Raw genomic sequence first — 24,538 nt, 5'->3', positions numbered from 1 at the left:
CCTTTAACCACTCAACACGTACTAACCGCTCATATGTATCACACGCACCATGCGTGCCTGTACGTATGCCTGCGTACGTACGGGCGCCTGTGCCGGTAGGTACCTTACAGCACTACGTTTCCTTCCCCCCCATTTTCTACTCCAGGAGCATCAAGCTCAATGTCAAGTTGCACGCATGCTACTAGTAAAGCGCCAGTTCACTTCAGATCATCGGGCATTATCTTAGCAGCCAAACTAACACTCACATCGCCACCGCGACCAGTCTCAAAAGTAACGGGACTAACGTTCCCTGAAACTTACTGTCGAGTGCCAAAGCTGCCACGACCTGAGGTGGCACTACAAAGGGAATTCTCATATGCATCTCTCCTCTTGTCTGCCTACGTCACCCGCGAGCATCACCTTCTTGATGCAGTACTTACAACCTGCATGTTTTCAGCACAGCAACAAGCAGCACAGGCAACACTGCCTCCCCCTCTTTCGGGGACACGAAAAGTAACTGCAGCTTTCCCCACCCCCCCCTCCAGACACAAGCAGTTATTGACATTTTCCACCTCCTGGAACTGGAATCCAGTTGCTGTTGGGGGCGATGTCTGGTAACCCACGCCGATAAAACCCGTGCTGCTAGCTGCCGTGGGGATCGACCCGAGCAACCAAGCAGCAGTGCTGCGCCCAGATTCGGCACGTTCTCCCGTCACGGGAGCCACGTGCAAATACAGCTGCACCCTCCTTGCCGATAAAGGGGCAACAAGAAGTTCGCTTCCCAGGTCTCAGAGTAATTCTAGAGCTAAGCTGATAGTCTTCAGGTTTATGCTCAGCTAATACATGCCAACACCCATCACCGACCCAGGGGAACGAACAGAGCGGCTCCCCTTTGCACGTCACGGGGGACTGCTGGGCAAGAGAGGAGCAGCTGGGGAGCACGCACCAAACCAACCCCACCTCTCCACAAGGCACTGAGGGTTGTCGCTCTTAATAAAAGCACGGCGGTGCTTTCGTAAGGCCTTACTCACTCGGTCACCTTTCCGTGTCCCGGGCGAAACTCCGGGAGAAACACGCGGCCCGTACGGCAACGTGCTCGGGGCATCAGGGTTTCTTATCGCATCCTTTCGCAGCGTCGCGTTGCACCGCACCGGGAGAACCTTGGGGCTCTTACTCCTACAACGCAGGGAGGAGGGAATGAAATAAATACTCTTCAATGACAAGGAAAAATACATTCAAGTCATCCTCGACAACAGGCGACAAAACACTCAAGCCCAGGTTTCACGCTGAACAACAAGAGCGATTAACCACAGAGTTCCTCGGCACTGCTGCCTTTTCCAGCCCGCGGATAGTTTCCTCGCTCACTGACAAAGCGCGCGTTACAACTCCAGCCATCCGTGTGTTGACTGCGCATCAAAGCGAACAACTCCTTTTCAGCTGCTGTGCAGTCAGATATACATCCAAAAAACCTCAACCAGCGTAACCTGCAGACAGCCGTGTAGTTGGGAACTGCCCTGGAGAGCTGCAGAGCCTCAGAAATACTGGGGGAAATGCTCAGAAATACAGTGGAAAGAAACTGGAGTTGCCTGGGTCTCAGAATAATTCTAGAGCTAAAGTGGTGACAGACATCAGCTTTACATCAGGTAATACATGCCAACACTCATCACTGACCCAAGAAGGCAACCTCCGCCTGCCCTACCCAGGCTTTCAAATGCAGCACAGTTTCTGCCCAAAGCAGGATGCTACTTCATTTGTAACACCGCTAACAGATTTCTTCCTCGAGATGGGACGAGAGATACATCACGCGAACAACCAAGCCGCTGTTGGCAAGCACTGGAGCCTTTTTCTCCGTATTGTTTTTCACCGCCGTTTGCGTGAGAAGGAAAATCAAAGACAGAACAGGTGGAGATAGCCTTGGTGAAAAAATAAGATTCAGGCAACGTTCTCTTCTTGGTTTGGCGTCCCTTTTTTCTTTTCTTTTCCCCCTCTTCAGGATAAGAGTACAGGCCAAATAAATAAAGAAAACTTAGACCCGTCTTCCAAGCATTTCAAGCTATTACAGGAAAAAAGCAATTTGAGGAAGACAACACAAGAACTGGCTACTACAACCCTTCTTTTCTACAAGACACTAAAGCGTAGACACGCTACACGCGTATAATTCATACGTTCTGCATAACTATATCCTTTCTATAGACACCACACAAGTATGTGACTATATAGCATAATATCGACTGTCATACACATCTCTGTGTATAAGTATCTATGAAATCCAAACCTTTCCTCCTCCCCTGGCCAGGCACATCTTTCTCCTCAACATACCCCCCCGCTTGAGGAGAATTCATGAAATCCACAAGCAGTTATCGACAAGATCCCGCTACGACCTGTACCTAAGCAATGTTTCGGGGAGACTGCTACAAAATTCACAAAAAACGCAGACAAAAAGCCACCAGTAAAGGAACATTGAAAGCACAATGTTCCCAAATCTGACAATTCTCTTCAGGAGATGAATCCTAAAGTTGGGCCCATCAGATTATTGTTGAATAAGGTACCAAAACCGTTCTTGCCATCCATATCCAACTGCACCCAGTTCCTAAGTCTGCAGTCCTCAAGATCATGAATTGCAAGCGGTTGTTCCCACAGCGACCCTGTCACATTTACCCGGACGTGCTGGGGGTCGACACAAGATGAGGATCACGACCTGTGCCGGCACTTACCGCACCACGTGCGCTGGCGTGATCTGATGAACGCCAGAATTCCGTCTGCCGTCAGTCGGTGCAGCCGTCGTCCCACGGGATCCCTCGCTGTCTGCCCCCAGGAAACGCCGCTCGTCCTCAAGTACTCCCGACAGACTGCGCCCCGAAGCAGGGCATGATTTTTACTTCTGAATCGGGTAAGCACAGCATCGAAACAGAGCAAGGAAAATGCCTCAGTTAAATGTTTTCCATCCCTTTAACCACTCAACACGTACTAACCGCTCATATGTATCACACGCACCATGCGTGCCTGTACGTATGCCTGCGTACGTACGGGCGCCTGTGCCGGTAGGTACCTTACAGCACTACGTTTCCTTCCCCCCCATTTTCTAGTCCAGGAGCATCAAGCTCAATGTCAAGTTGCACGCATGCTACTAGTAAAGCGCCAGTTCACTTCAGATCATCGGGCATTATCTTAGCAGCCAAACTAACACTCACATCGCCACCGCGACCAGTCTCAAAAGTAACGGGACTAACGTTCCCTGAAACTTACTGTCGAGTGCCAAAGCTGCCACGACCTGAGGTGGCACTACAAAGGGAATTCTCATATGCATCTCTCCTCTTGTCTGCCTACGTCACCCGCGAGCATCACCTTCTTGATGCAGTACTTACAACCTGCATGTTTTCAGCACAGCAACAAGCAGCACAGGCAACAGTGCCTCCCCCTCTTTCGGGGACACGAAAAGTAACTGCAGCTTTCCCCACCCCCCCCTCCAGACACAAGCAGTTATTGACATTTTCCACCTCCTGGAACTGGAATCCAGTTGCTGTTGGGGGCGATGTCTGGTAACCCACGCCGATAAAACCCGTGCTGCTAGCTGCCGTGGGGATCGACCCGAGCAACCAAGCAGCAGTGCTGCGCCCAGATTCGGCACGTTCTCCCGTCACGGGAGCCACGTGCAAATACAGCTGCACCCTCCTTGCCGATAAAGGGGCAACAAGAAGTTCGCTTCCCAGGTCTCAGAGTAATTCTAGAGCTAAGCTGATAGTCTTCAGGTTTATGCTCAGCTAATACATGCCAACACCCATCACCGACCCAGGGGAACGAACAGAGCGGCTCCCCTTTGCACGTCACGGGGGACTGCTGGGCAAGAGAGGAGCAGCTGGGGAGCACGCACCAAACCAACCCCACCTCTCCACAAGGCACTGAGGGTTGTCGCTCTTAATAAAAGCACGGCGGTGCTTTCGTAAGGCCTTACTCACTCGGTCACCTTTCCGTGTCCCGGGCGAAACTCCGGGAGAAACACGCGGCCCGTACGGCAACGTGCTCGGGGCATCAGGGTTTCTTATCGCATCCTTTCGCAGCGTCGCGTTGCACCGCACCGGGAGAACCTTGGGGCTCTTACTCCTACAACGCAGGGAGGAGGGAATGAAATAAATACTCTTCAATGACAAGGAAAAATACATTCAAGTCATCCTCGACAACAGGCGACAAAACACTCAAGCCCAGGTTTCACGCTGAACAACAAGAGCGATTAACCACAGAGTTCCTCGGCACTGCTGCCTTTTCCAGCCCGCGGATAGTTTCCTCGCTCACTGACAAAGCGCGCGTTACAACTCCAGCCATCCGTGTGTTGACTGCGCATCAAAGCGAACAACTCCTTTTCAGCTGCTGTGCAGTCAGATATACATCCAAAAAACCTCAACCAGCGTAACCTGCAGACAGCCGTGTAGTTGGGAACTGCCCTGGAGAGCTGCAGAGCCTCAGAAATACTGGGGGAAATGCTCAGAAATACAGTGGAAAGAAACTGGAGTTGCCTGGGTCTCAGAATAATTCTAGAGCTAAAGTGGTGACAGACATCAGCTTTACATCAGGTAATACATGCCAACACTCATCACTGACCCAAGAAGGCAACCTCCGCCTGCCCTACCCAGGCTTTCAAACGCAGCACAGTTTCTGCCCAAAGCAGGATGCTACTTCATTTGTAACACCGCTAACAGATTTCTTCCTCGAGATGGGACGAGAGATACATCACGCGAACAACCAAGCCGCTGTTGGCAAGCACTGGAGCCTTTTTCTCCGTATTGTTTTTCACCGCCGTTTGCGTGAGAAGGAAAATCAAAGACAGAACAGGTGGAGATAGCCTTGGTGAAAAAATAAGATTCAGGCAACGTTCTCTTCTTGGTTTGGCGTCCCTTTTTTCTTTTCTTTTCCCCCTCTTCAGGATAAGAGTACAGGCCAAATAAATAAAGAAAACTTAGACCCGTCTTCCGAGCATTTCAAGCTATTACAGGAAAAAAGCAATTTGAGGAAGACAACACAAGAACTGGCTACTACAACCCTTCTTTTCTACAAGACACTAAAGCGTAGACACGCTACACGTGTATAATTCATACGTTCTGCATAACTATATCCTTTCTATAGACACCACACAAGTATGTGACTATATAGCATAATATCGACTGTCATACACATCTCTGTGTATAAGTATCTATGAAATCCAAACCTTTCCTCCTCCCCTGGCCAGGCACATCTTTCTCCTCAACATACCCCCCCGCTTGAGGAGAATTCATGAAATCCACAAGCAGTTATCGACAAGATCCCGCTACGACCTGTACCTAAGCAATGTTTCGGGGAGACTGCTACAAAATTCACAAAAAACGCAGACAAAAAGCCACCAGTAAAGGAACATTGAAAGCACAATGTTCCCAAATCTGACAATTCTCTTCAGGAGATGAATCCTAAAGTTGGGCCCATCAGATTATTGTTGAATAAGGTACCAAAACCGTTCTTGCCATCCATATCCAACTGCACCCAGTTCCTAAGTCTGCAGTCCTCAAGATCATGAATTGCAAGCGGTTGTTCCCACAGCGACCCTGTCACATTTACCCGGACGTCCTGGGGGTCGACACAAGATGAGGATCACGACCTGTGCCGGCACTTACCGCACCACGTGCGCTGGCGTGATCTGATGAACGCCAGAATTCCGTCTGCCGTCAGTCGGTGCAGCCGTCGTCCCACGGGATCCCTCGCTGTCTGCCCCCAGGAAACGCCGCTCGTCCTCAAGTACTCCCGACAGACTGCGCCCCGAAGCAGGGCATGATTTTTACTTCTGAATCGGGTAAGCACAGCATCGAAACAGAGCAAGGAAAATGCCTCAGTTAAATGTTTTCCATCCCTTTAACCACTCAACACGTACTAACCGCTCATATGTATCACACGCACCATGCGTGCCTGTACGTATGCCTGCGTACGTACGGGCGCCTGTGCCGGTAGGTACCTTACAGCACTACGTTTCCTTCCCCCCCATTTTCTAGTCCAGGAGCATCAAGCTCAATGTCAAGTTGCACGCATGCTACTAGTAAAGCGCCAGTTCACTTCAGATCATCGGGCATTATCTTAGCAGCCAAACTAACACTCACATCGCCACCGCGACCAGTCTCAAAAGTAACGGGACTAACGTTCCCTGAAACTTACTGTCGAGTGCCAAAGCTGCCACGACCTGAGGTGGCACTACAAAGGGAATTCTCATATGCATCTCTCCTCTTGTCTGCCTACGTCACCCGCGAGCATCACCTTCTTGATGCAGTACTTACAACCTGCATGTTTTCAGCACAGCAACAAGCAGCACAGGCAACAGTGCCTCCCCCTCTTTCGGGGACACGAAAAGTAACTGCAGCTTTCCCCACCCCCCCCTCCAGACACAAGCAGTTATTGACATTTTCCACCTCCTGGAACTGGAATCCAGTTGCTGTTGGGGGCGATGTCTGGTAACCCACGCCGATAAAACCCGTGCTGCTAGCTGCCGTGGGGATCGACCCGAGCAACCAAGCAGCAGTGCTGCGCCCAGATTCGGCACGTTCTCCCGTCACGGGAGCCACGTGCAAATACAGCTGCACCCTCCTTGCCGATAAAGGGGCAACAAGAAGTTCGCTTCCCAGGTCTCAGAGTAATTCTAGAGCTAAGCTGATAGTCTTCAGGTTTATGCTCAGCTAATACATGCCAACACCCATCACCGACCCAGGGGAACGAACAGAGCGGCTCCCCTTTGCACGTCACGGGGGACTGCTGGGCAAGAGAGGAGCAGCTGGGGAGCACGCACCAAACCAACCCCACCTCTCCACAAGGCACTGAGGGTTGTCGCTCTTAATAAAAGCACGGCGGTGCTTTCGTAAGGCCTTACTCACTCGGTCACCTTTCCGTGTCCCGGGCGAAACTCCGGGAGAAACACGCGGCCCGTACGGCAACGTGCTCGGGGCATCAGGGTTTCTTATCGCATCCTTTCGCAGCGTCGCGTTGCACCGCACCGGGAGAACCTTGGGGCTCTTACTCCTACAACGCAGGGAGGAGGGAATGAAATAAATACTCTTCAATGACAAGGAAAAATACATTCAAGTCATCCTCGACAACAGGCGACAAAACACTCAAGCCCAGGTTTCACGCTGAACAACAAGAGCGATTAACCACAGAGTTCCTCGGCACTGCTGCCTTTTCCAGCCCGCGGATAGTTTCCTCGCTCACTGACAAAGCGCGCGTTACAACTCCAGCCATCCGTGTGTTGACTGCGCATCAAAGCGAACAACTCCTTTTCAGCTGCTGTGCAGTCAGATATACATCCAAAAAACCTCAACCAGCGTAACCTGCAGACAGCCGTGTAGTTGGGAACTGCCCTGGAGAGCTGCAGAGCCGCAGACCCTCAGAAATACTGGGGGAAATGCTCAGAAATACAGTGGAAAGAAACTGGAGTTGCCTGGGTCTCAGAATAATTCTAGAGCTAAAGTGGTGACAGACATCAGCTTTACATCAGGTAATACATGCCAACACTCATCACTGACCCAAGAAGGCAACCTCCGCCTGCCCTACCCAGGCTTTCAAACGCAGCACAGTTTCTGCCCAAAGCAGGATGCTACTTCATTTGTAACACCGCTAACAGATTTCTTCCTCGAGATGGGACGAGAGATACATCACGCGAACAACCAAGCCGCTGTTGGCAAGCACTGGAGCCTTTTTCTCCGTATTGTTTTTCACCGCCGTTTGCGTGAGAAGGAAAATCAAAGACAGAACAGGTGGAGATAGCCTTGGTGAAAAAATAAGATTCAGGCAACGTTCTCTTCTTGGTTTGGCGTCCCTTTTTTCTTTTCTTTTCCCCCTCTTCAGGATAAGAGTACAGGCCAAATAAATAAAGAAAACTTAGACCCGTCTTCCGAGCATTTCAAGCTATTACAGGAAAAAAGCAATTTGAGGAAGACAACACAAGAACTGGCTACTACAACCCTTCTTTTCTACAAGACACTAAAGCGTAGACACGCTACACGCGTATAATTCATACGTTCTGCATAACTATATCCTTTCTATAGACACCACACAAGTATGTGACTATATAGCATAATATCGACTGTCATACACATCTCTGTGTATAAGTATCTATGAAATCCAAACCTTTCCTCCTCCCCTGGCCAGGCACATCTTTCTCCTCAACATACCCCCCCGCTTGAGGAGAATTCATGAAATCCACAAGCAGTTATCGACAAGATCCCGCTACGACCTGTACCTAAGCAATGTTTCGGGGAGACTGCTACAAAATTCACAAAAAACGCAGACAAAAAGCCACCAGTAAAGGAACATTGAAAGCACAATGTTCCCAAATCTGACAATTCTCTTCAGGAGATGAATCCTAAAGTTGGGCCCATCAGATTATTGTTGAATAAGGTACCAAAACCGTTCTTGCCATCCATATCCAACTGCACCCAGTTCCTAAGTCTGCAGTCCTCAAGATCATGAATTGCAAGCGGTTGTTCCCACAGCGACCCTGTCACATTTACCCGGACGTCCTGGGGGTCGACACAAGATGAGGATCACGACCTGTGCCGGCACTTACCGCACCACGTGCGCTGGCGTGATCTGATGAACGCCAGAATTCCGTCTGCCGTCAGTCGGTGCAGCCGTCGTCCCACGGGATCCCTCGCTGTCTGCCCCCAGGAAACGCCGCTCGTCCTCAAGTACTCCCGACAGACTGCGCCCCGAAGCAGGGCATGATTTTTACTTCTGAATCGGGTAAGCACAGCATCGAAACAGAGCAAGGAAAATGCCTCAGTTAAATGTTTTCCATCCCTTTAACCACTCAACACGTACTAACCGCTCATATGTATCACACGCACCATGCGTGCCTGTACGTATGCCTGCGTACGTACGGGCGCCTGTGCCGGTAGGTACCTTACAGCACTACGTTTCCTTCCCCCCCATTTTCTAGTCCAGGAGCATCAAGCTCAATGTCAAGTTGCACGCATGCTACTAGTAAAGCGCCAGTTCACTTCAGATCATCGGGCATTATCTTAGCAGCCAAACTAACACTCACATCGCCACCGCGACCAGTCTCAAAAGTAACGGGACTAACGTTCCCTGAAACTTACTGTCGAGTGCCAAAGCTGCCACGACCTGAGGTGGCACTACAAAGGGAATTCTCATATGCATCTCTCCTCTTGTCTGCCTACGTCACCCGCGAGCATCACCTTCTTGATGCAGTACTTACAACCTGCATGTTTTCAGCACAGCAACAAGCAGCACAGGCAACAGTGCCTCCCCCTCTTTCGGGGACACGAAAAGTAACTGCAGCTTTCCCCACCCCCCCCCTCCAGACACAAGCAGTTATTGACATTTTCCACCTCCTGGAACTGGAATCCAGTTGCTGTTGGGGGCGATGTCTGGTAACCCACGCCGATAAAACCCGTGCTGCTAGCTGCCGTGGGGATCGACCCGAGCAACCAAGCAGCAGTGCTGCGCCCAGATTCGGCACGTTCTCCCGTCACGGGAGCCACGTGCAAATACAGCTGCACCCTCCTTGCCGATAAAGGGGCAACAAGAAGTTCGCTTCCCAGGTCTCAGAGTAATTCTAGAGCTAAGCTGATAGTCTTCAGGTTTATGCTCAGCTAATACATGCCAACACCCATCACCGACCCAGGGGAACGAACAGAGCGGCTCCCCTTTGCACGTCACGGGGGACTGCTGGGCAAGAGAGGAGCAGCTGGGGAGCACGCACCAAACCAACCCCACCTCTCCACAAGGCACTGAGGGTTGTCGCTCTTAATAAAAGCACGGCGGTGCTTTCGTAAGGCCTTACTCACTCGGTCACCTTTCCGTGTCCCGGGCGAAACTCCGGGAGAAACACGCGGCCCGTACGGCAACGTGCTCGGGGCATCAGGGTTTCTTATCGCATCCTTTCGCAGCGTCGCGTTGCACCGCACCGGGAGAACCTTGGAGCTCTTACTCCTACAACGCAGGGAGGAGGGAATGAAATAAATACTCTTCAATGACAAGGAAAAATACATTCAAGTCATCCTCGACAACAGGCGACAAAACACTCAAGCCCAGGTTTCACGCTGAACAACAAGAGCGATTAACCACACAGTTCCTCGGCACTGCTGCCTTTTCCAGCCCGCGGATAGTTTCCTCGCTCACTGACAAAGCACGCGTTACAACTCCAGCCATCCGTGTGTTGACTGCGCATCAAAGCGAACAACTCCTTTTCAGCTGCTGTGCAGTCAGATATACATCCAAAAAACCTCAACCAGCGTAACCTGCAGACAGCCGTGTAGTTGGGAACTGCCCTGGAGAGCCGCGGACCCTCAGAAATACTGGGGGAAATGCTCAGAAATACAGTGGAAAGAAACTGGAGTTGCCTGGGTCTCAGAATAATTCTAGAGCTAAAGTGGTGACAGACATCAGCTTTACATCAGGTAATACATGCCAACACTCATCACTGACCCAAGAAGGCAACCTCCGCCTGCCCTACCCAAGGCTTTCAAATGCAGCACAGTTTCTGCCCAAAGCAGGATGCTACTTCATTTGTAACACCGCTAACAGATTTCTTCCTCGAGATGGGACGAGAGATACATCACGCGAACAACCAAGCCGCTGTTGGCAAGCACTGGAGCCTTTTTCTCCGTATTGTTTTTCACCGCCGTTTGCGTGAGAAGGAAAATCAAAGACAGAACAGGTGGAGATAGCCTTGGTGAAAAAATAAGATTCAGGCAACGTTCTCTTCTTGGTTTGGCGTCCCTTTTTTCTTTTCTTTTCCCCCTCTTCAGGATAAGAGTACAGGCCAAATAAATAAAGAAAACTTAGACCCGTCTTCCGAGCATTTCAAGTTATTACAGGAAAAAAGCAATTTGAGGAAGACAACACAAGAACTGGCTACTACAACCCTTCTTTTCTTTTGTACAGGACACTAAAGCATAGACACATTATGCAGGTATAATTGATACATCCTGCATAACTATATCGTTTATATAAACATTATGCAAGTATGTAATTATATATTATAATAATTAAAGCTAAAAACTTATGTTTAATTACTAAGTGATTGCATTTTATAATATACAGTAATAGCTATTGGGCCGTATAAGTACCTGAAAAAGCCACTCACTCGGTCACCCTTCTTTGTCCCAGGCGAAGTTTCTGGAGAAACACGCCGCCAGTATGGCAACGTGCTCGGGGCATCAGGGTTTCTTATCGCCTCCTTCCGCGGTGTCACCTGTGAAAAACACCATCAAAACGTCAGTTTTGGCGTCAGCCGTGGGGGTTGCCGTGCCCGGGGTTCATTAGGGGAGCTCAGCAGCCGTCACTGCCCGTTCGGACTCGGAGCTTTCTCCGCCCGTCCTGACCCTGGGGCACATTTCCTTCCCGGCCCGGCTGACCGCCCCCCCCTCCGCCCAGGGAAGTGCGCGAAGGGATGCGCCCAGCGAGGCTGAGGTGAGCCACCATCTCCCCGCGGCCGCCCCGACCGTCGGGAGACCGTAACCCGCCCAGGGACCCGCGATCCCCCCACCGCCGCCAGCCTCGACCTAGGCCAGCTCAGCCGCACTGTCGCGTCCGTCACACCGCTATATCTGGAGCGACCGGGCCCGCAGCCCCCGCGCCGCCCCCAGCTGCCGAGGCACCGGCCCCGAGCTGGGCCCTTCCCCCACCATGCGGCAGCAGCACCCGCCCCCGCCGCCGCCCGCGCCGGAAAGAGCGTCCCGCCGCGGGGCGGAGCTAGATGGGTCTCCCGGCAGGACCCCGCTGTAGCTGCCTCGCCGTTCGCCTGACCCGCGCTGGCGGACTGAGGCGGCGGCGCCTGGGGCGGGCAGGACGCGGCGGTCAGGCGTTCGCCCCGCGGTGGGAAGGTCCCGCCCGGAAGCGGGGTGTCCATGGCGACCGGCGCGGCTCTGAGGAGAGGTCGTTCCCGGTGCTCTGCCCCGGGGCGGGGGAGGGCAGCTGCTCTTCCCTGCGGAAATAAACTCCTTTCCTCCCTCTTTAAAACCGATTCCTCTGAGCGCGCTGTGAATTGCCAACGCTGGACTCTGGCAGCCGCTAGCCGTGTCGGGCGGGAACACCATTTGAAGACTATACAATAAAAAAAATATGTATAATGCTGGCTGGCATAGAGCAATTGACAGTAAGTCTTCCCCCCCCCCCCCGATATTTTGGAGGGTATGGGGGAGGGGTTTAGGGGTTATGGGGGTGTTGGGTTTTTTGAGGAGTTTTGATGGGGGGTGTTGGAGGGTTTGGGTTTGTTTTTTTTAATACAGCAAATACTTGTCTAGCATGTCATGTTATTGATCTTCCCACAGGTAAATATGATGGTGGTTCACAGCTGTTAAGCACTTTATTAAGCAATGGAAACTTCATACCTGGTGACAGGATTCGCACCATCCAGCACTATGTTCAGAGGGATTGTGGTGAAGCAAGGGTGTTTTGGTGAGTACCTGAAGTGAATTCACAGAAGGGTTCAGGTGGGAAGGAACCACTGGAGATCATCTAGTCAACTCCCCCTGCTCCAGCAGGGCCACGTCTAGTTGGGTTTTGACTGTCTACAAGGATGGAGACTCCACAACCTATCTGGGCAACCTGTGCGAGTTTTTTTACACACCCTCACAATAAAAAAAAAAAAGTTTGTTTTCTTGTATTCAGGTGGGATTTTATGTGTTTTCATTTGTGCCCATTGCCCTGCCAGTGGGCACTACTGAGGAGTGCCTGGCTCCCTCCCCTTCCTTCCATCCCACCAGGTGTTCATGCACATTGATAAGATCCCCCTGAGCCTTCAACAGGCTGGACAGTCCCACCTCTCTCAGCCTCATGCTCCAGACCATTCATCATCATCGTGGCCTGCCCCTGGACTCTCTCCAGGATGTCCATGCCTTGGATATGGGGATCCCAGCACTGGACACAGCACTCCAGGTGCAGCCTCACCAGTGCCGAGCGATTGGGAAACGTACTGGGAAAGGTATGTTCTGCCAGCACTGAAGGGCCTATCCCAATTAAAAAAAAAAAATCTCACAGAAATTCTTCCTTCTCAGCTGTTCTTGCTGCAAATGTAGTCAAGTGTATGTACTGATGGAAAGGTTTAGACTAGATTTGAAATAAACGTGATGCTGTAAGACATTCTTAGTGGAAAAACCACACACTTTCACTTGAATCACCCTAATTGAAGGTTTACTTGCTTAGGGAGTAAGCGGTGAAAGGGCGCCATGCTCTCTGAAGCTGATGATAGTGTGTTACTGCTGGATAGCATCTCAAGACACTCTTGCAGACAACAGCAACACAGGCCTCAGTGCTGCTGAGCTGCAAGGGCTGTTCAGCTGCGGTGGGCTGTAGTGTAGTGAGAACTGCAGTATGGCTGTAACATACTTCAGACACTGGACAACTTCCCTGAGCTACAATTTAAATGATGTGACAAGCAAAGTGAACAAAAGAACCACACCTCTCTGCTTATAAACTTGTATTTTTTTATTAGAATGCAGCAATGCCTGTCAGAAATAGTATTTTGATCCTCTAATTTTACAGTGAAAAAACATAGTGTTGCGAGGTTCTCATTTGTTGCCCCTTATTGTATTTGTTATAATTCAAAATAAGGCAGTTTCCTACAGGTTCTTTCACATGGGATCAGTTAAAATGGAAATGTTTAAAATTGAATTATCGTATTTATTTTTTCCCCACTGTGATGGAAACACATATTTCAGCTGTATTACTCAAGTGCTGTACTTAACATTCACCCATAAAGAAGAAGTCTTACTTAAGGTACAAGAAAACAAGTATTTTCTTCATAAACATTACAGGTTTCTTTGAGGCACAGAGATGAATACATTGAATGACAATTTCTGTCTTTGTTGAATTCAGGTGAATAAGATGGTGAAGTCACTGAAAAGAAGGCCAATGAAAACAAAAACTAGTTTTTGTTCATACTGACTCATGGATGCATATAAAATAGAGATAATGTGCAATCAGTAATGCAGCCACCGTTTGAAAAATAACACCTGTGTAGTAATTTAAGAGAATGTATGTTTTTGACAGGTCCAGAAGTCAGCACGTATTCACTTTCCATTTTTTTAAAAGTTGCAAGTTTTCTAAAGGCCAGTGTTATCATATTTATTTTAGCAAGTGGTGACCTAAAAACCATGTGCTGCAAAATGGTATTGCTGAGGAAGCGGAACAGCTTATTTAAATTTCCCTGAGATTTATTAATTTGATATCCACCCAACTCCAGTGCTAAAACAGTGGGTGCAAATGTGTCACTATAACCAATACAGAAACACCTAAAATCCAATTTGTTGTTACATGCTGAATGCCTTCACAGACACACACACAAATATCTGAGTTTTATTCACTTTTTTGATCATATAAATTTTAAATTTTTCTCCCACCAAAAGTCAAAGGTTTCAGTGAAAGAGATTGAGTGGGGAAAGATGCCAAACTATCACTTTGGAATTCAGAAATGTTTAGAAAACACCAAGTTTGTTAGTCAGAAAGAATGAAGTGAGAGAATGGATGGGGAGTACAGAATAGTGCTTAATCATGTACACAGTAAAAAGATTTGAAGGAAAAGAGTTTTTTCCACGTCTTTCTAATTGAGAAACACACTGAAAATCCTCTTCTATGAGAGCACAGAACACTACAGCAGCAGCCAGATATGCTTGATACATATCCTTAAGCCTTATATTTGCCAACATGTTCACGAGCTATGATCATCCTTTGAATCTGAGCAGTTCCCTCATAAATCTGAAAAGAAGAATTGCAATAATGTTAACTGATAATTTTTTAAAACATTTTAGCAGGTCTTTCTACGCTTGTAAACCTTCACAGCACTTATCTAGTGTGGATTAGGATGTGTAGAAAGAAAAAACTGAAAAAAATTCTAGTGCAACTCGAGTAACTACAGTGGGCTAAATGCAATAAATCCTTATACGAGATACTGAGAGACAGGCTTGTTCTCTCAGATGCTTTTATCAAAACTCAGTAAGGTTCTCATGAAATTAAGAGTGAGGAAGGATGGGGAAAATGGGGGAGAAAATACATATTTTAGGTTTTACAAAGAAGGTTATAAAACAGTGGGTTGAGGGGAAGAAGTGACCTGTGCTGAAAGTGTCGTATTTTCTTTGACTAGCCTTTCAAGGCTGTAGCAAGTGTACCCTTTCATGCAGTTATCCAGTTATTCCCACTGCTCCTTAACTCTTTCTCTCTTGAACACAGTATTTTATTTTTTTTTTAAACTATGTATTCTTGCATTTTCCTCTAGAAACAGTCTGCATCTTCCCTCTGGTTTTTTTTGGCTTGCTGGCAAAGTCAGATTGTATTGGGTCTGGCTGAGATGGAGTTAAGTCTCCCCACAGCAGCCCTCATGGTGCTGTGCTGTGTATTCGTAGCTAGCAAAGTGTTGATAACACACCAGTGTTTTGGCTACGACTGAGCAGTGCCAGCACACATCAAGGCCGTCTCTCCAACATTTCTTTCCCCCCCTGCCCAGCAGCAGGCTGGGGGTAGGCAAGATCTTGGGAGGGGACACAGCCAGGACAGCTGACCCAAACTGACCAAAGGGATATTCCATTTACAATGTTTGTCTTCCGCAGTAAGGGGTACGCTTACTGAAGCCCTACTTCCCAGGAAGTGGCTGGACATCGCCTGCTGATGGGAAGTAGAGAATAATCTTTTGCTTTTTGCTTTGCTTCTGCGCGCGGCTTTTTGCTTTAGCTACATTAAACTGCCTTTATCTTGACCCACGAGTTTGGGGTTGGTTTTCCATCTTAGTTTCTCTCCTCCCTGCCTTGCTGAGGAGGGGAGTGATAGAGTGGCTTGGTGGACACTTGGCTTCCAGCCAAGGGTAAACCACCACACAGAGATACACAACAAAACACATATGTAGGTCTAATGCATAAAGAAGGCCACATGGGTACAGTGCAACGTCACTTGAGGGCAGCCTAGCTTAGGGGTTGAAGTGTTTCAGCTCCCAGTTCTGTCAAAACTTACTTTGGCAAATTGCTCAAAGGCATGAAAATTCACTTCTCTGTAGTCATAAAATAGGGATAATCTTCCCAAGAACCTTACAAAGCTTTACAAAAATAAAGATGGTATAACCTGTGGTCACATTCAGTTTTTGGTTCAGAGGAAATGGTTCATCCTCAAAGTGAACTCTCTGACTGATGCTGCTTGCCCCATCTGGATCCAGATCATCAAGCAGATTTTGCTTTGTCAATACTAGGTGCCCTCTGGAGTAAACTGAACTGGAAGCTCTCCCCTCTGCATACACCCAGTACCCTCCAAACCCTAACGAAGACATAATGGTCCAAGCCCACAGCTGGACGTGCAGTGGGGATGTTCAGTCCAGACAGGCCTGCTGTGAACCTAGCCCACCCAAACTGCGTACAGTAGATGCAGGGGCCTCCGCAGCCCCTCCTCCCATCTGCTGCACTGAATTACTTGCTGATGAAGACAGAAACGAAACTCAAGTGTAAAGACATCAAAACCCACAATCTTCTTAAGTAAGCACGAGAATGGTTTTGGTTTCTAAGCCAATGGGGTGGTTTCAAGAATCATTGACAATTGAAGAAAAGAAGTTTTCTGAATTTGAGAAACTAAGCTAGAATTTCTATCCTATTAGCCTAGATTTGTAGCCAGACACAAACCCAGAGCAAAGCATGGACATGTAAGAATGTTACCAGTAAACCCAGTAGCAGAATTGTGTCATAATGAGAAGTATCAAATATGTGGAAGAAAAGAACAGGTGGAAAACAAAGTTTCTGTGCATGAAAGGCGGCCAAAAACATATACCATCTGGAATTGGGCAGTAATATAGTGAAGTATAATCAAGAGACATGGATAAAATAATTGTAAAGAGAAAGGCCTTTCCTGTATTCTTTTGGATATGAAGGGGAGCAGAAAAACACCAAAAGTGTATTACTAAATCTGATTAATTTGAACAATAAAGAAAAAAAAAGTCTACCTAGGCATTCATTCGTGATAGATCAGTGTAATGGAAAATCTAAATAACTGGGATCCTGTAAAATCAGTCTCAACTTTCAAATAAACTTCTAACCCTCCCACCCTTCTTCTCTAGAAACATATGGAACCTGACAGGAAAAAAGCCCAATCATAAGAAAGTTCAATTACTCATTTGTTTCCTCACTTGCAGGAGTGCAATTAGTACTAAGAACCTTTAGATTCCAAAACCACAGTTTTCTATCCTTAAGAAAAAAATTCTTGGCTAGTGAGAATACACCTGACTTTAAAATTAAAGGTAAGAGAAATTTCAACTATCTAGAATCTTAAGAATGGTATCTGTTAGTATAACTAACATTACAGATCATTGTCCACATGCACTTCTTGATATCATTGATTTTGATGTGTTTTGTCTAGTCATTATTAATGTCAGAAAGAGGTGAAAAGATAAAAAATTACTGGTTTTCCTGAATGTAATGAAATCATTCTTACTGAAGAAAGAACTAGCATAGTATAGCTAAGAGAAGAGTTATGACATGGAATAATTTCTTGGTAATAATAATACTGCAGAAAAAGATCTGGGGATTATGGGTGACTATGGGCTAAACATGAGTAAATATGAGCATGTTTTGTTGTGGTGGGGTTTTTTTAAAGGCTAATCATTTCAGGCTGTGCCATGCTTCTGTTAATGCAACATATGCAAGATAACTAATCCATAATACTCAGTGGTGGTGACCTCAACTGAAGTAATCTGCCGAGCTTATGATACCAAAGTTTCAAACAGAAGGTTTAGAGCACAGCGAGAAGTGATGAAGAGACTGGAAAACAAAAAGGAAAACCAACCTAAAAAAACTGCCACCATGGCTTATGAGGAGAGAGGAAGCAGCTGCTTTAGTGTTCTCTTCTAGACTAAACTAAGAGGAAGGTGGGAAGCACATAAAATGTAGTCATTACCAATTGTTTGTTCTGTATACCCACTTTGGATATGACAAGTAAAAGGATGTAATTAGCAACAACTGTTCTTTACACTGCATACCAGGCTGAGGGGAACATGAAGATGGAGGCAGGCACCAGTCCAGGGTACAAACAGAGGGTCAGAGGATTTCCATCACCAAAGCAAGCATTAGTATTTTGATCAGTGTTTTCTACAGTGGGTTTTTCTGAGTTCAAAAGCTTCAAAATGAAGGGTCCAAGAATTCAAAGAGTTACCACTTCAGAAAAACAAAATCACACCACTAAATTTATTTCTCTTGTGTAGGTTAAGTTGTTGATTTAATACAAAGAAAGAGTTTTGTATGCAAGAATTTGCCTGATTTGAATGCCCTTTCTTTAAATAGAAGAAATACTGCTCTCATCCTCAAAACTTTTTTTATGTGCGTATATCATGATTTCAAATAAGTAGCCATTAGGTTCTTTTATATAAAAGGTATGCATTAATATAAAGATCACATTCTCTCTTTTACTTACCTGGTAGATTTTAGCATCTCTCATTAATTTTTCTACAGGATATTCAGTATTAAATCCATTTCCACCAAAAATCTGCACTGCATCCGTAGCTACTTGGTTTGCAACATCACCAGCGAATGCCTTCGCAATGGAAGCATAGTAGGTATTCCTGCGACCAGCATCGACTTCCCACGCAGCTCTCTGGTAAGCCATCCTAGCAAGTTCCACTTTCATTGCCATTTCAGCAAGCATGAAAGACACCGCTTGGTGCTGTAAGTGATGAAATAAACTAGGTTAACACTGCCTGCTTAAAATTCTGTAACATCCAAGAAGAGTGTAGTTGCCTTAATTTCTTAATTTCTGAATTCAACACACTCAGGAAATTGTACTTTAGGCGTTCTACAGAATTTGAATCAGGCTTTCATAACTGTATGTTGAATTAGACTTTTGAGTTTTTAATTCTAAAATCCACTTAGTCACAGGGATTAAGTATTGAATTATGAAGTTTTGCTTTACTTTTTATGAGATCTGTATTTAGTGTGATGTTTATTGATATTTCTTTAAGCACGGTAACCAGTGTGATTGGCAGCGTATTCTACTAGTATTAATACCGTGAGTCTTGTTTCACGTACCTCAGGGAGATTTTTTCCTTCCCTGAAAATCCCTGTTTATTGGAATTGAAGAACTTAAGTATGTCCTGGCAGTACATGAGTTTCAGGGCTTTGGGCGGAGTTTTCTTTGTGATTTTACCGTTTTCATCAATAAGTTATTGAAGAATCCAGGAGTTACTGCATAGCTAGATTTACTTAGTACTGACCTATATACTTGAAAACCCAGGCAGTGGCAGAGATATAATAAAACACACATCCTAAATATCAAGGAACAACCTTGAAAATTCACTAGTAGTGCATCTGGTATGAAAACATAGCTTTTTGATACGTTTATTTTTATATATTTAACTTACTTCAACGATTGGTTTCCCAAAGGTTTTTCTCTCCAAAGCATATTTAGTAGCTTCATCGAGTGCTCTTTTTGCTAACCCAACAGCACCAGCTGCTACCTGAATTAAATATAGCACAGAATGAAAAAAAATAAAATAGGAATTTCTGATTTAAGTAACTTATTTCTGATACTTACAGGTGGTCTGGTCTTATCAAAAGCTCCCATTGCTATTTTAAAGCCAGCTCCCTCAGCTATTAGTACATTTTCTTTTGGAACTCTCACATCTTCAAAGACAATACCTCTTGTATCAGAGCAGCGCTGACCCATATTCATTTCCTGAAAAGGGAAGTTTACAGAGGTGCAACTAAATTGGATTCTTCCAAGGTACAACACATTTTCATTCTTTACTCCAAGCATCAAAGCATAAAGAAAGCCCCCCCGGCTCAAACACTTCAGTTTTATCTAAAAATCACCATATACGCAACAAATACTAGTTTTGCATTTACAGACTAGCACGCCCTTAATTTGTCAAAGCTGGGCAGTTTACTTTCTCCATATGTGGAATTAATTCTGTAGCTGTAATCACTCATTTGTCTTTGAGATGGTAGAGGAAAAAGTAAAGAACCTAAAATGCAGGCAGAAGTACAGCTGTACTACAAACAAACAAAAAAATAAATGAGATTTTCAAGTTTTCCGATTCCTTTCCTAATGTTCAATGTCCAATTTCGCCTGCTACTAAAAATAGTACTTTGTTTTGTTTTCTTTCTTTCAATTTTTTTTTACCCCAAAAGAGAACTAGCACCAGTGTCTCCAAGGCCTATTCCCTGAGCAGGGGTAGCTAAAATTAATGCATGCTGTGTGTTTATGGTTAAAGTTGTCCACCTTGCTTCTTACACTTGCAAGGCATGCTACTTCACATTAATTGGCACTTCTCAAAGATTCTTTTGCAGCTGTACAACGTGATATTAATTTATACCATTCTGAATAATTCCTGATCTGAATTACTAAAATTATTAAGTACATGTCATTAATAGTTTCTGTATGCTGTGAAAATTAAAAGATCATTGTACACGAGGCCATGAAAACGTTCTGTTGCTGAACAGTCTTTTTTCTTTAATGGCAATTTGTTGCATTATTGGTTTGGAAGCGAATAATAATTCCTGGCTTGTCAGATGAGGGATACACTGTTCACCTTTCTTCCAATTTGGATTCCAGGGCTATTTGCTTCCACAATGAATCCAGTAAAGGCTTTGCTTGCAGGAGCTTTTGGATCTGGATCGGTACGAGCTAGCAAAAAATACCTAGTGTAAAACAAAGAGGGGAGTCCGTTTATCCTCACAATTAACAATCACATGCTTTTCTAGCTAAAGTGTTAAATATTTGTGTGTTTGTACCATATAATAAAACTATCAATAAGTTAACAATCCTTTTTTCTTGGGCCTTCCAAAAATACACTGAGAGGGAGTGAGGGAGAGGAAGTGTCAGTGCAGTCAAGACTTAATAAAATTACTTCAGATCAACATGCAAAGGTTCTCCACCTTTTCCATGTATTATGGGTCTTAATATTACAATCAGCTTCACGAATGGGACAAAAGAAACGTGTTCCCAGCACACACATAAAAATGATTGCTTAGGAAATACAGTATTGCATGCAAAATGTTATGTTACCCTCTTGATATCAGATATCTTAATTTTATTCTTCTAAATATAAGCTGTAAACAAGTTTTTTCTGTTAGAAAATAAACAATTGTAAATCACATTTATGGTGTTCAGTAACATCAAAAGGTAGCTGGCGGATTATATTTGATGGTTCTGCCTTGAACAAGGAAATAAATAATGAGAAAATTCAACTTTATACATAAATGTATAAAGTTTTTCCTTTGAATTAAAAAGAATTTATGTGTTGGGGATGAGCATGATATGTGAGACATGATGAAAGAGGTCTATATTGTAAAGCACGTTCCACAGACACCACAGCAAAATCTGGATTTTTTTTGACACTTGGAAAATGTCTTCCCTTAAGAAAATAAAATGTAATACCACAATCCTGAAATTTTTCTGTCTTCACTAAAAGTGAGAGATGTTTCTAGCAGAATCAGAAGCAACTCATCTTGGTCACCAAACCCACAAAGCAAGGTCCCTTGAAACATGAGCCTCTTGAGGACTTTGCAAGTTAACTCTTACTGTTGCTGACCTTCCCTGAAGAGAAAGCAGAATTAAATTTTGTTTGATAGCAGCAAAATTTGAGAGGCATTCTTGAATGGAGTCATCATGCCATCGCTCAGTTACTGAGACTGCTTTCTGCCTTGTCCTGATAAAGTGGTCACCAATTACAGTGTAGTGCAGTGTGGTGAAACATCATGAACATTCAGATGTGTAACAGATCTTCAAAGAAACAAGTATCTAACGTGGGGACGGACGGACGCGCGCACACACACACGTGTCAGTATAAAACAGAATAACAGAAAGTGTAGTGTGAGTCAAAAGTCAACACACCAGTTTGCTTTCCCACCATTTGTGATCCACATCTTCTGACCATTAATAACATATTCATCTCCTTTCTTTTCAGCCTTTGTTTTTATACCAGCCACATCAGAGCCTGCTCCAGGCTCTGTTACACAGTAAGCCTAAAATGTAACAGAAATGCAAAATCTTGAGGAATAAAAGTTCTATTTTTAAGCAACCACAAATTATTGCAGAATTATGTGCATCAAACTGATCTTTAAAAGTTTTAAGTGAACTGCATGGAAACCCCCAAAATATTACATAAAAACCCCCCAACAACTGTCTGAGCAAATATCTAAACACGTAGGGTTAATTTTCCTCCTAAATCCATAATAATACTTAAAACTGTCTTTTAATGATAAACAGCACCATTCTGTAACTTTTAGCAAGTCATCACCTCCTTATGCTTCACAAACTGATATGAAAGCTGAGGATCTTTAAAATCTGAAAATAAGAGCAGTGTAACATTTTATGGTAACCGTGCTCTTCATTTTATGACACTTAGTTGTTCAAATTGTAATGCACTGCACATGAATCTTTACTTCTTTCTATGTAAGAGGTACTGCTTAGATAATATTTAAGGTTCGTCAATGCAGTTTAACACTCATCTGAGTTGTGTCTGTGTTCATATAAACCTTGCATTTTTCTTAAGCTCCTACACCTCTTGAAAGTGAATTAAAAGGTATTAATTTTTCAGTGACACAGGATGGGTTTCCAGGCGCTATCTTCTGTTTGCTTATTGAATACATCTAATTCAATATTCCTTGACTTTCAGTAAATGCCACTGTTTATCTAAAAACCAAAACAGGCTAAGTTGTGAGTATATATCAGTATTTTAAACAAAAAACCAGAACTGATTAATATGATTTAGGAACATTCTACAATGTTCCTAAGTTATACTTACACACATCATTGGTTCCTCTGTCATTTCCCAAGTATTTTTTCTGCTGCTGTTCATTTCCTGCAATGATAACTGGCATTTGCTGAAAGAAAATATTTAGACCATTAACCTGTCTTTTTAAAGGGCACAGATTCTAGTTTAAAGTAGGTAAAAAATGACAGAACTTACCCCTAGGGAGTTTGCCTCAATGGCAGTTTGAACCCCCGTACATCCGTAAGCTAACTCTTCCGTAATAAGGCATGCTTCAAAACTGCCAAGGCCGAGACCACCTACAGTTGAAATATTTCAATGACTAAAATGAGGTTAAAGCGGAACATGTAGTGATTTACAAAAAATTAAGTATCAAAAACATATTCGCCCACATACATTTGATTGTGCACTGTGTTTGATTAGACGTTGCCATGCAAGCTTCTAAATAAAGTTTTGTCAGATTAGTAACCGATGACTTAGAAATGACATTTCTCAGGTCCAGGGTGATTGTGCGCTTTATGTGGAACAAGCTGCACAAAATAGCGAGAACGTACCACTAGAATCTTTCGACTACTTTCTATCTGAGAATTTCCTTAAAAGTTCTTAGGAAGCAGAGAAAGGGCCACAAGGGCTCCTAACCTATCATAGCACTTATGAATAAAAAAGAAGTGTTCATATCAGTCAGAAAACCAACCCAGTAACGTGTTTCTGACAGAAGCCAACACTTTGAGAAGCACATAAAAATACACTAACAATGCAGCAATACTTCCTCAAAATATTTTCCCCACCTTTCAAGTGACTTCCTCAGCCAAAAGTATCTTTGGTATCTTTGTTAGCTAACCTTGACAGACATTTCTTCTGTGAATTTTCCCAGTTTCTTTTTTAACCTACGTACAATTTTAGCATCGATATCATCCGGGGCAATGAGTTTCACAAATGAACTACGCACTGAGTGTAGAACCATGTCATTTCATTTATTCTGAACCTGCTGTCTGCTGACTTCATGTGATGCCTTCCAGTTGTAGTGAAGGGGACAGTGAGCTATGAATCCCTTTTCACGCACTCCAGGACACTGGAGTTTTAGGTGCTTCTCATGCAGAAGCTGTTCTTTATCTTTTATCATCTTTGTCATCTTTTTAGGAATCTCCTTGATTTCCACAACACCCTTTTGAGATGGAAGGATCATTCACTGCATAATGAATTAAAGAGGCAAGTGCAGTCTGGATTCAAGCAGCAGCTTAATAATGGCTCTGCTTTTTTGGTCATTCCCTTCTTAATTTCTGACCTTAAAGTTATGGTTTTGACCACTTCTAGGCATCATGTTGACTTCTTCACAAAACTATATATTAGAACCCCCAAAATCTCTTTTTTCCCCAGAGGTAGTAACTTGCTCAGAAGACACCATTTTATCTGGGAAGTTTGGATTGCTTCTTTCCTTTCATGTGTGCATCATTTTTCCTATTTTGAATTTCATCTGCCATATTAACATATTAACAGTCACCCAGTTTCACGACCTTCTCCTACAGCTCTTCACACCAGCCTCATCTTTTCTATACTGAATAACTTAGTGTATCAGTAAACTCTATGACCTCACTATTGACAACCTTTGCCAGATTATTTATAGATATCCCAAATAGCACAAGCACCAGCAAGACTGTGCTGCTGATTTTTCCACTATGAAACCTGATGGTTTTTCAAATCCATTTTGAAAGTTCAAGCATTTTATACCAACCAACCACTGTTCACACACTTATTAGCTACTTCAGAGAACTCCAATTATTTTTTGTGCCATGACTTCATTTTATGAAAACCCTTCTCTAGCACATCGTGTTTATGTGTGTCCACTCTATCTGT

General features: G+C 44.9%; 1 protein-coding gene, 2 long non-coding RNA genes and 8 other non-coding genes across 26 annotated transcripts in view; 1 reads left to right on the top strand and 10 right to left on the bottom strand.

The window, feature by feature from the left end:
- LOC129200621 (uncharacterized) overlaps window positions 1-11,678 on the bottom strand; it is a 45,098-nt gene extending 33,420 nt beyond the window's left edge. For 6 of the 14 annotated variants that reach the window (XR_008575008.1, XR_008575007.1, XR_008575006.1 and 3 more), the window contains exons 1-7: window positions 11,514-11,670; window positions 11,079-11,203; window positions 9,795-9,939; window positions 8,552-8,718; window positions 5,619-5,785; window positions 2,694-2,860; window positions 1,011-1,966 (exon numbers count right to left, since the gene is read on the bottom strand). This is a non-coding gene — a long non-coding RNA (uncharacterized LOC129200621). The other 8 variants (XR_008575012.1, XR_008575017.1, XR_008575016.1 and 5 more) reach the window with 8 other exon arrangements.
- Window positions 762-844, bottom strand: LOC129200640 (small nucleolar RNA SNORD45). The gene has a single exon (XR_008575038.1). It is a non-coding gene; the product is annotated as a small nucleolar RNA SNORD45 (small nucleolar RNA).
- Window positions 1,567-1,651, bottom strand: LOC129200654 (small nucleolar RNA SNORD45). Its single transcript, XR_008575052.1, has one exon. It is a non-coding gene; the product is annotated as a small nucleolar RNA SNORD45 (small nucleolar RNA).
- Window positions 3,687-3,769, bottom strand: LOC129200639 (small nucleolar RNA SNORD45). Its single transcript, XR_008575037.1, has one exon. It is a non-coding gene; the product is annotated as a small nucleolar RNA SNORD45 (small nucleolar RNA).
- On the bottom strand, window positions 4,492-4,576 carry LOC129200653 (small nucleolar RNA SNORD45). Its single transcript, XR_008575051.1, has one exon. It is a non-coding gene; the product is annotated as a small nucleolar RNA SNORD45 (small nucleolar RNA).
- LOC129200638 (small nucleolar RNA SNORD45) lies at window positions 6,612-6,694 on the bottom strand. Its single transcript, XR_008575036.1, has one exon. It is a non-coding gene; the product is annotated as a small nucleolar RNA SNORD45 (small nucleolar RNA).
- Window positions 7,425-7,509, bottom strand: LOC129200646 (small nucleolar RNA SNORD45). Its single transcript, XR_008575044.1, has one exon. It is a non-coding gene; the product is annotated as a small nucleolar RNA SNORD45 (small nucleolar RNA).
- LOC129200637 (small nucleolar RNA SNORD45) lies at window positions 9,546-9,628 on the bottom strand. Its single transcript, XR_008575035.1, has one exon. It is a non-coding gene; the product is annotated as a small nucleolar RNA SNORD45 (small nucleolar RNA).
- On the bottom strand, window positions 10,351-10,435 carry LOC129200635 (small nucleolar RNA SNORD45). Its single transcript, XR_008575033.1, has one exon. It is a non-coding gene; the product is annotated as a small nucleolar RNA SNORD45 (small nucleolar RNA).
- A 32-nt stretch (window positions 11,679-11,710) lies between the features above and the next one.
- Window positions 11,711-15,700, top strand: LOC129200622 (uncharacterized). 2 transcript variants are annotated; one of them, XR_008575021.1, is made up of 4 exons: window positions 11,773-12,106; window positions 12,282-12,408; window positions 12,717-12,934; window positions 15,555-15,700. It is a non-coding gene; the product is annotated as an uncharacterized LOC129200622 (long non-coding RNA). The 2 variants fall into 2 exon arrangements; XR_008575020.1 differs by having other exon boundaries at window positions 11,711-12,106; window positions 12,282-12,934.
- On the bottom strand, window positions 13,417-22,791 carry LOC129200620 (medium-chain specific acyl-CoA dehydrogenase, mitochondrial). 2 transcript variants are annotated; one of them, XM_054811931.1, is made up of 7 exons: window positions 22,718-22,791; window positions 21,805-21,935; window positions 20,501-20,609; window positions 19,504-19,644; window positions 19,331-19,426; window positions 18,388-18,636; window positions 13,417-14,706 (listed from the first exon to the last, which is right to left on the bottom strand). In XM_054811931.1, exons 1-7 carry the CDS (start codon window positions 22,769-22,771, stop codon window positions 14,635-14,637), a joined length of 852 nt encoding a protein of 283 aa, XP_054667906.1. In that variant the 5' UTR covers window positions 22,772-22,791; the 3' UTR covers window positions 13,417-14,634. The 2 variants fall into 2 exon arrangements, with proteins under 2 accessions (XP_054667906.1, XP_054667907.1); XM_054811932.1 differs by having other exon boundaries at window positions 13,417-13,848.
- Between the last annotated feature and the right edge of the window lie 1,747 nt (window positions 22,792-24,538).

This window comes from Grus americana, unplaced genomic scaffold (assembly GCF_028858705.1).
Source record: "Grus americana isolate bGruAme1 unplaced genomic scaffold, bGruAme1.mat scaffold_362, whole genome shotgun sequence".
NCBI lineage: Eukaryota > Metazoa > Chordata > Aves > Gruiformes > Gruidae > Grus > Grus americana.
This window is presented reverse-complemented; position numbering and strand designations above follow the sequence as displayed.